Here is a 17,138-nt window from a genome sequence, read left to right as displayed (position 1 = left end):
AGTAAAGACAAATAAATATAAACATTTGCAGCTCTTTCAAAAAGGAAATCTGCAAATATGTACCAGAGGAACCTTGATTTAACGGACCAAAGGGGGGAGCACTGGTCTGTAAAATGCGATTGTCCGAACTAGCGAGGTGTTTTTCCAGAGGAAGAGCAAGCACACCTACCGAAGTTTTTAAAAAATGACATTTATTGGCAGTTTATTTATTTTACAATAGTGGGAAAAAATGATCAGAATGATAAGAAACAAAAACGGGGGGAAAGAATTTAGTCATCCTCCTCTGAAGGTGGTTGGTCTTCAGCAGCCTGGCGTTTCTGAATCTTCACCATGAGCTCTGGAGAAAGGAAAAGAAAGTCAAAGTTATTCTACTATTAATATAGGTTACCTTGTATGTAGATTCTAAGGGTATGCAATAGATGGGGCCCTTAACACTTTAACACATAAATCATTGTTATAAATAGAATCTTAATATTTAAGACAAAAAGCAAACACCTAGAGAGCTTCTGTATTCATGTTCTCATGTTCCTTTTTACATGAGATGGTTTGGTATGCACCTCAAACCAGGCACGAACTGTATTCAGAGGCAATGAACTGCGAGTGAGGAGTGGAGCGTCTCGTTTCAAAGTAAAGAGAAATGAAAAATCCGGTTAGCAAAACTAGAGAAAAGTGAAACTACGGAGGGAAAAACCTTTTGCACTTATCACAGAAAATGAGTCTTGTTTTATGCATGTCTGTTTTGCGCTATATTTCCAGGATTGACTCGCCCTGTGGTGGTGGGGCTCAATATTTCTTTACCTTAATGGAACCCAAAAACAACTTATGCCCGAATAAAGCCAGACTTCGATTTGTCAGGAGACCATTTCTTTATTGAAATGCCATGAAGCACAGTGCTGATACCTTTAGCCGGGTTGAAGACTCCGTTGGTTTGCTGATTGCACACATAGCAGCGCTTGGACTTGCGGTAGTGCTGCAAAGCACAGGACTCACAGAAATAATGTCTGCACCTAAAACACAGAGCAGAGGTCATCAAAACAGCCATAAAAGTGAGTACGCCAGGTTAAAATTTGCTATTATTAACATGAGCTGCAAGTTACTACCATCAACCCAACAGTTAATATCTCCCTGACCATCACATGCACAATTTGGAGGAGGAGGGGGGTTGTGGTGTCCCACCGTATTGATTCATTAGCATATAATAATAGGATTAACTCTTACTTTGTAATAATTGGGTTCTTGAATGAATCCCTGCAGATGAAGCATTTGAAAGGCAGATCTTCATCATCGCTGCTCACCTCGTAGTTTTCCTCGTCTGTGTAGCACAAAAAAAGGGTTGAAACTGTGACCTGATAATCTTTAAAACAGCTAATGGTGTGTTTTACAGTTAAAAATGTAAGAACCAGTAAAATACCAGTAAAAAATAAACAGGTTTCAGTTTCATGACTCAGTTTCATGGCCTTTTGACACTAACATTAACAATTTTGGCATTTAGCAGACACCTTTACATTACAGTTACAATTGAGCAGCAACCTGGCAGAGGTGGGGCTTGAATCAGTGACCTTCTGATTACTAGTCCAGTACCACAACCATTAGGCTATGACTTTTAAAATAATCTGCTAGACACAAGCATGATTTTTTTCATAATATAATTTCGAAGTCTCTTGGACATCTTCTACAATAAAGAGTTTGGAACCCATTAAGAAAAGTCTTTACACCACAAGGGGAGAAAAAACCAAGCCGCTCACCGTTGGCACCGTATCGTCCCTCCTCCAGCTCCCTCTCGATCTGCCAGCCGTGCTTATAGTCCGAGCGGTCGTGTAAAAACTTGCAGCTGTCTGAGGGAAAACAAAGCGAGATTTCAGTGATCGTTCACTTAATCACAGTGATCAGAGAACGGGCGTCTATCAGCGTCCTCCCACTCACCTCCAAATCCACAGAAGCCGGTCTCTTTGTAATCTTTGCAGATGTCAGGCTGATAGTCCCAGCGCACTGTAGCTCTGAGGTGCTCAGGCGCTCTGATCGGCCCTTTCCTAACAAGCACCACATGAGAAACAACTCAACAACGGAAGAAAGAGGAGGAGATAAACAGTAAAACAAATAATTACAATGCTACAACAATAGACCACTAACAAATCCACCTACCTGACCATGCCTGATGATGCGTTACCCATGGTGGTATCCTTGGGCTTGATGAACTTTTGGTAATTGTTGATGCCTCTGTAGATTTTATCATCTTCTTTACCTGTTAGTTCCTAGAAATGGGTAAGAAGAGTAAAGCAGAGTAAATGTACAGCCCATATCATCTGTAACATGAACCACACTGATTTTAGAGCATGATTTACTTAGTAATTACTCATTACTTTTAAACTTACGGTACTAATTACTATTAAACTTTTATACAGTTGTAGTTTGGCACCCCTGGCCCAATGACATTTTAAAGAAGCCGGCTTTACTGTGGTCACCACAACTCTTAACCACCAGAGTAGGATAATTCTGCAGAGCCTTCAGTGCCCTCCTCACTCACCTCCTGAATTTTTTGGCTGCGCTCGAAGATGGCCTGAGCATCTTTGTCTTTTTCAGTATCCAAGCAGTACACCGAAGTGGCCCCCATGTCATCCGGTCCCTCTGGTTTCTGTCACACACACACACACACAGCAGAAAGTCCAAAACAATGCCTATGCTTAATCACAGACCAGACATCCAGCAGATATGGAGAGAACTACAACTGGAACACATCTAGTATTTACTAATAAGCCATTTTTAATCACTTCTCACCGCTGAGCGTTTAGACTTATAAGCCACCGTAATCTTCTTCGCCTCGTCATCTCCCTCGCTTTCACTTGATGAAACCACTTCCCTCTCCACCTTCTTCGTCTAAAATTGAGATCAAAATGTTGAATAAACATAATAACATGATATGACATGTAAACAGTACATTTGTCTACATTTTAAATCACTGGTTGCAATGCAGTAACACACTCTGGAATCCAGACACAGCCAATCATGTCTGTATGCAGACGCACGACCGGCCGACAACACCGTTGGAAAATTAAACCCTGGATCCCAGTAGTGGGCTACCGTAATTTACTGCTGCGCAACCCAAGCCCCTTACAGTGCACATATCTACTTTCAATTTACACACACTCTTTGATATGTGTTTATAAGCATAAACAAAGATAGGAAACATCAAATGTAGACATATATATACAGTACAGGCCAAAAGTTTGGACACACCTTCTCATTCCTGTGGTTTTTCTTATTTTTTTTAAATGTTCTACATTGTAGATTAATACTAAAGACATCCAAACTATGAAGGAACACATATGGAATTATGTAGTAAACAAAAAAGTGTTAAACAAACCAGAATATGTTTTATATTTTAGATTATTCAAAGTAGCCATCTTTTGCTTTAATGACAGATTTGCACACTCTTTGAAATTTTCTCAACCAGCTTTATTAGGTATCCACCTGGAATGGTTTTCAATGAATGTTTGCGCCTTGTCTAGAGTGAATTTTTGGAATTTGTTGCTTTTTTAATGTGTTTGAGACCATCAGTTGGGTTGTGCAGAGATAGAGTTGGTAAAATATAAAACATATTCTGGTTTGTTTAACACTTTTTGGTTCACTACATAATTCTTCATAGTTTGGATGTCTTCAGTATTAATCTACAATGTAGAAAATAAAAATAATCAAGAAAAAACATTGAAGAGAAGGTGTGTCCAAACTTTTGACTGGTGTGTCCAAACTTTTGGCCTGTACTGTATATGTACCAATTACATGCAATACATACACTAATAGTTTACTTTTTGGAGCGTTGTGGTTCAATTTTGATCCACATAAACAATCAGTCGATGTCTGGAGATTAGGCTTTGCTCCATTTACATTTATAATTTCTTGATGATGTAAAATGTCCCAGTACTGTCTGTAGAAAAGCAGTGTCACATGATGCCCTCACCACCACACTTCACTGTGGGTGTGACATTTCTGGATTTTTCTACTGTTTGCCTGATCAAAGTACAGAAATCTTATTACAGTGAGATCTAACGTGAGATACTGTGTACACTTTATTTCCGGCAAAGCGATTTCTGTGGTAGTAAAGCACTGACCCTCTGGATCATGGGATTGGGAGCGCTTGGTTTCTTCTCTCTTTTGACCACCGCATGTTTCTCCTCATCACTGCTTCTGTCTAAATAAATTCAACACGTTACTCAGACAGAATCTTCTTCTATACTTGAATATAGATTAATATCAAATTCATTATATTTAGTTCAATTATTCACAGCTTTATTGTCATACTGGCTGCAGTGGGTCTGGGACCAAACAGAAAAGCTGGACACAGGGCACAAACACATCCTGAACAGACAGACTGAACAGTACCCTATCCGTTTCACATAGCATTATACACACACTTATACTGTTTACATGTTTGTTTTTGTGGTTGGGGAGGTTTTTCTTTCTTAAATGTTCATTCAGTTACAATTGGTGGCGGTTGTACGGATTCCTGTTAACATTATAATACAGTGTTCCATACATGGTATATATTAGGCTATTGTATATTAGGTTATCTTTTTATAATATGCAAATAACCTAGTTAAGACCATACTTAGCAGATAAATGTTATCAATTTAGATGCTGTATGTGTTAGATTGAAGTGTACATGCAAAAAAGGTGTGATAAATTAGTAAAGGAAACAGTAATACTGTGCGGAACACTGTTACACCCATATTTTAGTGATTGTAATGAACTTAACACATTCCAGATTTAGTGCTAGTAAGGAACTGATTGTATAAATGTACCTTTATCGCTGTCACTGCATTTTCTTTTCCGAGCAGAGAATTTTTTATTAGATTTCTTAAAGAGAAATGTGCAGTTCGCTGCTTTGCTGTCTTCAGACTCCGCCATGATCACTGCTGGGAAAACAAAGCAGATGCGTGGAAGCACCGCCGGTATTTATCTCCCCCTGGTGTCCTGGAGCAGACTGACCACCTAATAGTGCACACACACACCTTGTTTCTACACTCACTGTCCATTTGATCAGCTCCACTTACCATATAGAAGCACTTTGTAGTTCTACAATTACTGACTGTAGTCCATCTGTTTCTCTGCATGCTTTGTTAGCCCCCTTTCACCCTGTTCTTTAATGGTCAGGACCCCCACAGGACCACCACAGAGCAGGTATTATTTAGGTGGTGGATCATTCTCAGCACTGCAGTGACACTGACATGGTGGTGGTGTGTTAGTGTGTGTTGTGCTGGTATGAGTGGATCAGACACAGCAGCGCTGCTGGAGTTTTTAAATATCGTGTCCACTCACTGTCCACTCTATTAGACACGCCTACCTAGTTGGTCCATTTACATTTACATTTACATTTTCAGCATTTAGCAGACGCTCTTATCCAGAGCGACTTACAGAAGTGCTTCTATAGTGAACATTTCATTTCTCAAGTTTAGGAAAACAACAGTCAAAGAACACAAATCTGCTAAAACCTGTTAGAACCAAAGTGCTTTTTTTTTTTTTTTTTTTTTTTTTTTTTTTTTTTTTTTGGAAATGAATAAGAATGGAACAAAATGTTAGTAAATAAGTACAAGTCAGCCTAAGTGTTTAGTAAAAAGGTGAGTTTTTAATCGTTTTTTAAAGACAGCAAGAGACTCAGATGTTCGGACAGACAGAGGAAGTTCATTCCACCACTTCGGCGCTAGAACAGAGAACAGCCTTGATGCTTGTCTTCCTTGTAGATGTAAAGTCAGAGACGATTGCTCATCTATTGCTGCTGTTTGAGACGGTCATCTTCTAGACCTTCATCAGTGGTCACAGGACGCTGCCCACGGGGCCTGTTGGCTGTATATTTTTGGTTGGTGGACTATTCTCAGTCCAGCAGTGACAGTGAGGTGTTTAAAAACTCCAGCAGCGCTGCTGTGTCTGATCCACTCATACCAGCACAACACACACTAACACACCACCACCATGTCAGTGTTACTGCAGTGCTGAGAATGATCGAACACCTAAATAATACCTGCTCTGTGGGGGTCCTGTGGGGGTCCTGACCATGAACAAGAACTGCATGAAAGGGGGCAAACAAAGCATGTAGAGAAACAGATGAACTACAGTCAGTAATTGTAGAACTACAAAGTGCTTCTATATGGTAAGTGGAGCTGATAAAATGGACAGTGAGTGTAGAAACAAGGAGGTGGTTTTAATGTTATGGCTGATCATTACAGCGCTAGTTCTACAGTCGCCATGATAATCACACCCCTGCCGCAAACTGTAACGTACTGTTGAAACAGTGTCGTAAAGGGACACAACCGCCAGTTGTGCAGTTGACGGCCTGGCGCCATTTTAAGACGCTCGGCTGGAGGTTCGGATCAGAGACGCTGCGGAGCTCCGCGTTTATACTTCTCTTATTCTGCGCTTTGAATGTGTTTTATTACTGCTGGAGGCTCTTTGAGAGAACGTTTACTGAATTTGGAGATTTCGTTTGGATTTAATGCGAAGCTGAGGTAAATTGAACTTACCAGAGAAAGCTCAGGAGATTGTGTTAGCATTAGCTTAGCATAAGCGGCCAGCGGAGTGCTAGTGTGTTGCCAGTTCGCCGTTTCGTCGAGAGTTGACTTTCTAGTTGTTTACATTCACTATATTAAATACTTTTATTTAACAGCACAAATACTGTAAAGTGTTTATGTGAAATAAGTCTAAATGTTTTGGTTTATTCGGGATCGGTTTACTGCCAGTAAACACATGCTAACGAGATAGCACATTGTCACGGTGTTCCGCACACCGATCTCCACTGCAGGCGGTTTTAATGATCGAATTTTTTTATTTGTTTGTTTTTTAAGGCAAGTTTTTTTTTACTATAATGATTTAAATGCCCCTAATACGCCTGTACGGAAACATGTGATGTGATTTTTTACTTTGTTTACCAGCATTTTGTTCTATAATGTAAAATAACGTCTATTTCTGGCTGTTTGGGGGAAAACATAAAGTTCTCGATGTTTTTAGATTAGATTAGATAGACAGATAAATATATAGATACTTTATTGAGCCCAAAGGAAATTAAAGTAATGATTAGATTAGATTCAACTTAATGTTCATTGTGCAGAGTACAGGTACAGGTCAATGAAATGCAGCAGCATCTAACCAGAAGTGCAAAATAGAGATTATTTACATATAATACAGTTAAAGTGCAGAAGCGACCAGATAAGTGAAATGAGGAGACACAAGTTAAAGAATATTAAACAGATATCACTGATTGTACAGTGTATAGACTAGTATATAATTACAGTAAGTAAGTAAATGTTATTTATAAAGCACTCTTAAAACAACTTGCGTTGAACAAAGTGCTGTGAATAAAAGTGGCTAAACGAGTGAGTAATGAATTAGAATGGAATATATGAGTATAGTAGATATATTCAATATATTATAGTTTGTGCTGGTGTAAATAGTAGCTTATAGGTGTATAATGCACGTTGTTAAAGAACAGGTTAAAATGTAATTGTTTATTAATAAGATGCTTTCTGTTTTTCTTTAGGTGAGAGATGACTCAGTTCCTGCCCCCCAACCTGCTGGCATTGTTTGCCCCGCGGGACCCGATTCTTTTTTTGCCACAGCTTGAGAAACTTCCCCATGAAAAGCATCACAACCAGCCGTACTCCGGCATCGCTCCTTTTATAAAGCACTTTGAGGTACGGCATCCGATCTCAGTATTTCAGTCACTGGATTTACATTGTTCTGTTTCTGTTGTGCTGCTTCTGGTTCTAAGCTTGAATACATTGCCCTTGCTTGTTGAAATAATTATTTACATTGTTTGGTTTTATTATTATTATAATTATTTAGTAGAATGTTGTGGTCATCTTACTAATTATAACAATTAATTTCATGACTTTTTTTACCTTCTCCTCTACAACTGTGCAGGATCCTCGAGATGCTCCACCACCTACGAGAGCTGAAACCAGGGATGAGCGGCTGGAAAGAAAGGTAACACATACCGGGAGTTTTTGGCTGGAGAAGTTAGTCGATTTGACTAACTGAACTCAGTAATTAGGTCTGTGTGATTAACAACCGTATTGTAATTTGTTAGAGGCGAGAGAAGATGGAAAGAAGGCAGACTCTGATGGAAACTGAACTCAAATTATGTACGTATGCAGGTCATTTCAATCGAAACAGTTGTAACTCGATACATTTGTCATGTTTTGCCGTTCTGACTCGATTTCTTTCTTTCATTTTGCAGGGGATCCTCACAACGACCCCAACGCTCAAGGAGACGCCTTTAAGACCCTGTTTGTGGCTCGTGTTGTAAGTGTCCTCTTTAGTCACGCTCATCTGTATTTTCTAGATCATGTCCTGACAGTATGGTGTTTATGCGTTTGCTTTGTTTTTATATTGTGCAGAATTATGATACAACAGAGTCCAAGCTGCGCAGAGAATTTGAGGTTTACGGCCCCATCAAACGAGTAAGTTATCCACGTGTGATCTTGTACATGTTAAAGGTTTAAATGTAGATAAAACAGCTGACATCTGGATTTTACTGAGTGTTCATCTGTGATGCCACAACTCCTGGCGTTTGGCAGGATAACGGTGCCTTAGCTGACAACAGGAACCAAAGGGTTAATCAGTCAAAGCGATACTTTTGGCACAAACTTTTTAGCCTTCAGTCGTTCATAGTTTAGTTAACAAAGAGGAGAAACTCATGGCAGCTCTTAGCTGGGTTTGGCCAATATGACTATAATGTTGGAGCAACTTATTGTTTCCATCAGTGTTGAATTCCTTAATGATTGTTAATAGTTTCTTTACCCAAAGAAGTGATTTAAATGTATTAGAATTAAACGACTCTGAACTTTTCGGTACTTTTTCTCCATCTCGAAAGACCAATGGTGATGGTCAGAGGTGTATTAAAAACGTTTCTCAGCCGCTCAGGTGGCGCAGCGGTAAAAACACACGCTGGAACCAGAGCTGGGATCTCGAACACATCGTATCGAATCTCGGCTCTGCCTGCCGGCTGGGCTGAGCGGCCACATGAACAACGATTGGCCTGTTGTTCAGATATGGGCGTGATATTAAGCCGGATAGGGACTCTCTCATAACTAATGCTGATTGATGGCGCCTGCACAGAGACGGGAAAAGAGGGCTGTCGGGGTGTGTCTCTCCGTACACAGTGCTAAGCTGCACTTCACTCGTCAAAGTGTAGGTGTGATGATGCATACGGCTGCTGCCCACGTGTCGGAGGGGGCGTGGGTTAGCTTCGTTCTCCTCAATCGGAGCAGGGATCGGCATTGGTGGAGAGGAAGCGTGACGCGATCGGGCAATTGGACGCCCTAAAAAGGGAGAAAATGTTACAATAAAACCTGCATAACTACGTCTCTAGGCTTTGTTGTAAGCTTGGAGTGTACCGATACCGGTGTTAAAAGGGGGTTTAAGGGGGATGTACCATGTTCATGTAAAATAAATAGCTTTCATAAATGATGGTCAACAATATTAATTGCAAATGTTAACTGAAGTGCTTGGGAGTGCATTTGGTTTGAGTGTTTATGACCATAAGATCTCATTTATATAAATTTTTTCTTCTTAGATCTATATCGTGTACAACAAGAGGACTGCAAAGCCACGTGGATACGCATTCATCGAGTACGAACATGAGCGAGACATGCACTGTAAGTAAATGTGGTGATATATATATTTTCCAAAGCCTAAACAGTCTGATTTTTTTGGCAAACTTTAACTGTGTGGCCATTAAAGGCTTGTGTGTGTGTCTGTGACTGTCAGTGCGTCCTCATGTCCTCCTGTGTAGAGTTTCGTTTCCTACCATTGTTGTCGCATCAGGTGTGAGTGTGTATCTGTATTATCTGTAGGAAGGGGTGGGATTTGGGCGGAGGGTCTATGACTGCACCACACAAACGTTCTTCTGACTCGCCGCCGTACGGCATCTTTAATGTTTAGGCAGTGAGACACACAGGAGTGAGTGTGTGTGTGTGTTCCAGCTGGAGCCGCGATGGTAAGCTAAAGGCCGAGCCTTCCGTAACACCAAGGTGACTCCAAACCTGTACACATGTCTGTCAAAGTGACGGTTTAACGTGTCGAGGCTTTTCTGCCCTAGCTCAGGCTCAGTGAAGTGTTGCACCGCAGGTCCATGCAGTGTATTAATTGTGTGTTGTTCTCGTTGCTACTGCAGCCGACTATCTGTGATGGCTATTGGCCAGAGCTGGCTTGCAGATCTTGATGATGGGTTTTGATACATCTACACCCTACTACCACAGCTCAGTATATGGTTGGTATGATGGGTTTGTATGATGGGTAAGATTTCTTTACACCCTCATCTAACCTCCGGGCCTGAAACGAGGCACGGGTTCAGTGGACCAAACTGTCCGGTAGATGTTTTTTAGGCCCCGTTTGAGGGCGTGGCTGCAGCATAGCTGCTGTTGGTCACTGGACGTTCCTCGTGTCAGGCTTTGGGAGCGGGTGCCTGAGGTCAACCTGTTCTGTTAAATCCCCCGTTTGTTAGAGTTAAAGCCGAGGTTGTACTCTGCAAAATTTAGATAAGGGGCGTACATGGACCGTCTAGTGTTGAGAGAGCTGAGAAATTCATAGGACATTTTGTTAGGGTAGATTTCAATAACGACATACCCAACTAAAGCTAAATATTACAGAGTATAGCCGTTTGACCGTCATAGATGACTTTAATGGCACAGGTTAATCACAGGCAATCCATTAGCAGCAATCCATCTTAGATCTAGGGAGAAAGAACCAAGTTCTATACATCTAAAAATAATCTATGAGTAAATATAACTACACTTGATAGACATTAGCGCATGTGAAAGGCCAGTTTATGCCCCCTAATTTGGACTTTAGAGGCATTGCAACACATTCCGTTACTTTAACTGAATGCCCCAGTTTAGTGTCCTCGTTTTGCACCTTATTTCCAAGTCTTCAGCATGTATTATGACAGGATTGGGGGGGAGGGGACCTTAGATTAACCTAAAATTTGGTAGAACGATCGACTTGATTAATTTCTAATAAATATATGGGGTTTCTGGTAAGGCCCCCCTTTTTTCCTAAAGAGGATCTGTTCTAGTATTTGGTCAGGCAGAAGAGGGTTGCTGGTAAGGCCCTCTAGGCTAAGTGAGTAAAGAGGGTTGCTGGTAAGGCCCTCCAAGAAAGATGGGTAAGGCTGTGGAGTTTGAGGCTCATGTTTAGGCCCTTGGCACACCAGATTTTTATCATCCCCTGTAAAATAGTTGCTGTTTATTTTAATGGACCCTGCAGTAGTACATATTTTTGTATTGCCCACTTAATGTGGGGGAAAATTACCTAGACCTTAATTCAGATTAGTTATTTATTCACTTTGGTGACCAAAGTTGGCTGAGTTTGTTGTATATGGAATGGATTAATGTGATTTCATCCATCCAGGCTAGCAAAATGATTGTCAATAGGCTTTGTTAAATGGATTGGACGCTGTAAATATTATATAATCGTATATCTGCTTATCTTTAGTTGGTCCAGGTTAGCTTTGCTTACCGATACTGACTTGAAACTAACGGCCAACAAGCCCCTCTGTTAAACTGTACACACAGAATAAAATTCATTTTAATTCATTAAATTGTTTAGACTCTGGTAACTAGAATCATTTAAGTCCTAAACCACAATGCTGGATTTCCACCTACGTTTTCGGCCTCTGCGTATCCTGGCCTGCTTTACAAAACACGAATGGCAAATGTCTGGTGTGACCGGGGCAAGCTCTGGTTGACTGTGCTGAGGGATGTTGGTAAGGCCCTCAGGTTGAGAAGGTTTTGGTAAGGGTAGAGGGATGCTGGTAAGGCCCTCTCTTTGAGAAGTTGTTCAGTTTTGAGAGAATTCGAGGGTTGCTGGTAAGGCCCTCTTTGATAAGAGTCTCTGGCTCAGTGTTGAGGGTTGCTGGTAAGGCCCTCTGAATAGATTGGGTAGGACGTTGTATCCGAATCGTCTCGGACGCCGTCTTCGTCAGTGCGTACCAAATGTATCGAATCGGGAGCACTTGGAATCACCAGGCCACACCACTGAAGGGTTCCAGCCTTGGTCAGGTATTCTGGTAAGGTAGCAGTTACAGGTAAAGTAAGATGAAGATAATTATCTAATGGCTCAGAAAATTGTGAATTGAACTGGGGAGGGAACATCTGGCAGACTTGCTGTTCTGTCTTGCCCAAGTACTCGCTAAGTACTAACAAATTGGCATGTAAACGGAGCAATCAGTGTCTGAGGGTGGTGGTATTGGGGCGGTTGGGTGAGAGTCATCCCTGTGAATAGGTATTTTATTGTCTTTGTGAGAGTGTGAATGGTTGTCAGTAGCTTACCTGATAAAGCATTTTAGTGTGTTGGTGTGAATGTGAAGATTAAATTAACCAAAGGTCAGTCACAAATACAATATAACATTATATACACAACTCTAACTTTGCTGGGTTCACTGGAAAATGGGAATTTGCTTGTGAGTAACAAGTGCCACAATTTCATCGATACTGGCTCAGGTTAATTCATTGAACCAGTCCCTGTGGTGTGTGTAAGTGTGTGTGTGTGGTCTGATTCCTGAAGTTTGTAATCTTTCAGGGGTCACCTGATAGAATTATTCGCAAGCCCTTGGTCTCGTGTGCCTGCCCAGACCAAGGGTTTGTTTTCTAGGGCACATGATTTAAACAACTAGATGGTGACAGAATTGTACTAGACAGTGATGGCGTTCGTTGGACGCTTTGTGCCGTCCTTAAGGTTGTCCAAGTGTAAAAGCATTTGGAACAATACGTCAATATAAACCCAGTTATTTTAGTATTAAGTGTTTTACCTTTAAAATAGTGGCAGGATATACAAAGCCAGGCGATGATAGTAGGGCAATAACTACTTGCTACTTAAAGTCGCTTGGGCTAAGATCAAATAAACATTGGTATCCCAGACACAAACTGCTTGCCAAATGGCTTCAGTCAGCAACAGCAGTGGTTCATCCTGCTACACATTGTCTCTTGTCGGTGTGTAGCAATGGAGAGGCCTGCAAATGGTTCATACGTTAATGGTTATCGTATCCGTAGCGTGTTTTTGTATATGAGCATCCCGGTACAAGCCTGTGGATGAAGGTCATCAGTCAAATTTACACTAGTGCAATAAAGTAGTCTCTCCACTTCCTAAAGCACAATCGAATCGGCATTTGTGGCACTACCAAACCTGAAAGTTTGACCCCTTCATCCCAAAAAAATCTGTTTAACACTGGCATCAATGCTGATTTTTGCATAATGAGGTAAGACTGTGCCTCCAGGTAAGAGCTCACCAAATCAATACCACAGTGCCTATTCCATATTCTCATGGTCTTGTCTTTTTTACTTCCTCCCTTCATCCTCTCTCTCTACCTGCTGCCCTTTTCTCTCTGACGCATGTTCCTCCTGCAGCCGCCTACAAGCACGCGGACGGTAAGAAAATCGACGGGCGGAGAGTTCTTGTGGACGTCGAAAGAGGTCGTACCGTGAAAGGATGGCACCCCCGTCGACTCGGTAAGAAAAAAACAAATTATGATCTGTATTGATGTATTTTCTCAGTGGTTGTTTACACAGTGTTACCTTTGTTCTGAAACTGATCTGTGGTTTTGGTTTCTAGGTGGAGGTTTGGGTGGTACTAGGAGAGGAGGTGCAGACGTTAACATTAAGCATTCCGGTAGAGATGATGCCTCCCGCTACGATGAGCGTCCTATTGGAGGAGGAGGGTAAGTGCCTAGTTGCTTTTTCACCCTGTTAAAATAGGTTCTGATTAGGAGCGTGTCTTCTCTGGCTCATTTTACAAAGACTGGATACGAGGTGACTGGCACTAAATCACCGGTTCTTTGTGTAAATGATGTAAGATGGCCTTCGTGTGATGAGCGTTTTGCACTCTGTTGACGTTTACTGCAGAAACAGCAAAACCACTTTCTGCTGTTTGTGCCTTTGAGTGCCAAGCTTGAAATTATTAATTAAACATTATTAACAGTTTATTCAAATGCAGTTTTGTATAAAAACTATTTTAGTTTAAACAAGAAAGTAAGAATCATTATCTGTCCACGTCATATTAACAATCCATCTCATTGACCCAGAAGATTACCGCTGACTTTTTTGAAAGCGAGATTGAACTTTAAGCTCATTTATATGGTAAAAACTGATGGCAGTGGTAGTTCAGCGGTTAAGGTACTGGACTAGCGATTAGAAGGATGCCAGTTTACGCCCTACCACAGTTGAGTTACCACTATTGGGCCCCTGAGCAAGGCTCTTAAACCTCAATTGCTCTAATAGAATTCAGTATAATATAAATAAGTGTCTGTCACACATGTAAATTCAAACCTTTGTTCTAAGTCTAAGGTAAACAGAATTTGGTTGAAATTATGCATTATGTTTTAAGGCGGTGCTGCAATTTGATACCAAACTACTACCAAAAATTAAGTCATTAAGGATTATGCAAACAACTCAATCTTTAAATGAAGATTAAGGTACTGGACTAGTAGTCAAAAGGTCGCTGGTTCAAGCCCCGCCACTGTTGAGCCTTTGAGCAAGGCCCTTGACCCTCAATTGCTTAGACAATATACTGTCACAGTACTGTAAGTCGCTTTGAATAGAAGTGTCTGCTAAATGCTAAAAGTGTAAGATTAAAGGTGCGTGTTGGTTGCTTATGTGCGTAGAACTACTTTCTTTGATCTTATATTATTAAAACTGTGGTAACAATGCTAATAAACACGTCCTCTTTAAAATAATAAGGTATCTTGGTAGAGCCTCTTTTGCCTGATGTAAAATTCATTCAGTTGAATAAATCTCTACATGTATGATGTGCATCGTTTTGATCGCCTGTCTTTCCTCGTATTGCAGAGAGCGCGAACGAGAGCGGCGGAGCCGTGAGCGTGAGAAGGAGCGCGGCGAGCGCGGCGAGCGTGTCGAGCGCGTCGAGCGTGTCGAGCGCGTCGAGCGCAGGCGTTCCCGCTCACGCGAAAGACGCAGACGCTCCCGTTCCCGCGAGCGCGAAAGACCCGCCGTGGCCGCAGACGAAACCGTCGGCCGGCGCAGGGAACGAGAGCGAGACGGCGAGGTCAAGCCCCGCGAAAGGAGCCGAGAACGGGACCGGGACCGTGAGCGCAAACGGAGAAGCAGGAGCAGGGACCGGAGGAGGGACAGGGAGCGAGGAAAGGGCGCAGAGGGAGGCGACGAGGGTGCAGGCGGCATGACCGACGGCATTATGGGAGAGGGGGGAGAGAGGGGAGAGAGGGGGTTGGACGAATCGATCGGAGGCGAGCCGGCTCGTGGCGAGGAGGGAGCACCCGAGGGAGAAGAGCGATCGAGGGATAGAGATAGAGAAAGAGACCGAGAGAGGGACCGAGACCGGGACAGGAAGCGCAGTCACAGGGATAAAGATAGAGACCGCGATAGAGATAGGAGGAGGGACCGGGATAGAGACCGCGAGCACAAGCGGGACCGGGGTGACAGGGAGCGCAGGGAAGACCGACACGCTCCTATCCTGCCTCCTATGGGTGAGAATGAGAGCATGGGCAACGGAGAAGAGGGGGATGCAGCTTTCCCCCCACCACTGGAGGAGGGATCTCAGGACAGCATGGGTGCCATGATGGACCAGGACTCTATGCAGTCTGGAGAAGGCTATGCTTCCAATGAGAATGGCTACAAGATGGAGCCACAGGGTGAAGAATATTAGTCTAGAGATCATCCACAGTGGTTTTTACAGTAGTTCCCTGTCATATCTTCATGTTTTCAAAGTGGTCCACACAAAAGACCACAGCGGTTGTATTAGTAGCTGCTTCGTCAAGTGTCCAGTCCATCTTCTGGTCCGAATATAACTATTTAAACTGTAGATTTCAACAGCGTCAAGTAATATTGGGAAAGCTTGCGTAAAAAGGTGTGTTCAATGACCTTAATCATTATCGAACACTACTTGCAGAGCTGTAAAGTCTCTCCACTGCTTTACCCAATCAGCTATTATTACAGGAACTAATGTTTTCCAGATTTGTGAGTATAATTCTGGGTGAAAAATCAATTAAAGCATTTTTATTTCCAAAATAATGCTTTTGATTTAGAGCTTTAGCTGTCGGGGTGTCCATACCGAGCCGAAGTGCTACGTATGCAGTACTTCATTCGTGTTCGTTTTTTTTTGTTTTTTTTTGTGAACCGGCTGCTCGTCAAGGACGAATCAAATGTGTGCTTTCAATGGAAAATGTTGCCATAGGTTTATGACGTCGCTCTTATTCTTTGTAATTAACCTTATATGTAAGAAGAATTAATATGGCTGGTTTGTGGACGTCCCCGTCATTTGTTTTCAGGTTCAGTTTTGCGTATTGCTTCTCTTTAATAAATACGCTTTTTTAATGAAAGTGTGTCTGTTTATTTCTGTGTGATTGTGATTTTATTTGTCTTCTGAATATTCTAGCTGTAACCATAAGGACATTTAGATGCACAGAATAATCTGATGACTCCATTAAGTTTCTGACACATCTGCCGTGATTACATCTGATGAGAACCAGTGTACCATAAAGGAACCATGTCCAGTTACTACTAGGAAATGATCAGCTGCATTAGTGGATAGACGGGAGCATTTTTACATTTCGAATGAAGTCTCTTGATTATCACGGTTAACTTTCTTATTTAAAGGTATCAGCCCACTGATTGTCTGTCTGCCCAGTTGCATGTTTTATTGCCCAGAAACCTAATTAGCTTGGCTTTTAGAGGTACTTACTGTAATTAAACCCAATGAACAGTTTTAGAGTTAAGAATGTTATAAAATTCAACATTTAATCCACTTTAACTTTAAACACAAAGAGAAAATGAAGTGTGATGCTAGCAGTGTTGCTTATATAAGTCATGATGTTTAGGTTATGAAGATGCTTTGTCCATATTGCACCAGAAACCCTGCAGTCCCACTCCAACGTGTGCAATTTTGTGACTTTGTAAAGGTCTGCAGGTGTGAAAAGCATGAGACGTTTCCCAAGTTGTCATGACCCTAACAAAAATGATAGGTGTTTACATTTATTTGTTGTTAAATAGGAGAAAAATGGCACTGAAATTCTGCTGGACATGCAGGACATTGCCACTGGGGACCTAATCAACCTAATAAATATAAAACTTTAGCCACAGTCATCAAAATATAGTTTGGAGAAAGAAAACTGTATAGCATAG

General features: G+C 41.7%; 2 protein-coding genes across 2 annotated transcripts; one reads left to right on the top strand and one right to left on the bottom strand.

The window, feature by feature from the left end:
* Positions 1-174: 174 nt before the first annotated feature.
* rnf113a (ring finger protein 113A) lies at positions 175-4,907 on the bottom strand. Its single transcript, XM_063018831.1, has 10 exons — positions 4,797-4,907; positions 4,107-4,186; positions 2,776-2,874; positions 2,525-2,632; positions 2,143-2,252; positions 1,924-2,030; positions 1,746-1,835; positions 1,219-1,312; positions 901-1,007; positions 175-337 (listed from the first exon to the last, which is right to left on the bottom strand). The coding sequence occupies exons 1-10, from the start codon at positions 4,900-4,902 to the stop codon at positions 270-272; spliced, it is 969 nt and encodes a 322-aa protein (XP_062874901.1). The 5' UTR covers positions 4,903-4,907; the 3' UTR covers positions 175-269.
* A 1,445-nt stretch (positions 4,908-6,352) lies between these two features.
* On the top strand, positions 6,353-16,336 carry snrnp70 (small nuclear ribonucleoprotein 70 (U1)). The gene is made up of 10 exons (XM_063018501.1): positions 6,353-6,497; positions 7,526-7,679; positions 7,909-7,971; positions 8,075-8,129; positions 8,225-8,289; positions 8,385-8,447; positions 9,563-9,644; positions 13,392-13,493; positions 13,597-13,702; positions 14,829-16,336. The coding sequence occupies exons 2-10, from the start codon at positions 7,533-7,535 to the stop codon at positions 15,661-15,663; spliced, it is 1,518 nt and encodes a 505-aa protein (XP_062874571.1). The 5' UTR covers positions 6,353-6,497; positions 7,526-7,532; the 3' UTR covers positions 15,664-16,336.
* The last annotated feature ends 802 nt before the right edge of the window (positions 16,337-17,138 follow it).

This window comes from Trichomycterus rosablanca, chromosome 22 (assembly GCF_030014385.1).
Source record: "Trichomycterus rosablanca isolate fTriRos1 chromosome 22, fTriRos1.hap1, whole genome shotgun sequence".
In the NCBI taxonomy this organism is placed as follows: Eukaryota; Metazoa; Chordata; class Actinopteri; order Siluriformes; family Trichomycteridae; genus Trichomycterus; species Trichomycterus rosablanca.
Note: the sequence above shows the minus strand (reverse complement) of the source record. Positions and strands in the feature narration are given on the sequence as shown.

Bases quoted from the DNA above. Each gene is read 5' to 3' on its own strand.
- rnf113a (XM_063018831.1), bottom strand. From the start codon at position 4,902: ATGGCGGAGTCTGAAGACAGCAAAGCAGCGAACTGCACATTTCTCTTT. The intron at 2,633-2,775 runs GTGAGAAGTGAT...TGTGTGTGACAG, and splicing joins ATAAGTCTAAACGCTCAGCG to AAACCAGAGGGACCGGATGA. The intron at 338-900 runs GTATCAGCACTG...TCCTTTCTCCAG, and splicing joins AGTCTTCAACCCGGCTAAAG to AGCTCATGGTGAAGATTCAG.
- snrnp70 (XM_063018501.1), top strand. From the start codon at position 7,533: ATGACTCAGTTCCTGCCCCCCAACCTGCTGGCATTGTTTGCCCCGCGG. The intron at 8,130-8,224 runs GTACGTATGCAG...TTCATTTTGCAG, and splicing joins GGAAACTGAACTCAAATTAT to GGGATCCTCACAACGACCCC. The intron at 13,494-13,596 runs GTAAGAAAAAAA...TTTGGTTTCTAG, and splicing joins ATGGCACCCCCGTCGACTCG to GTGGAGGTTTGGGTGGTACT.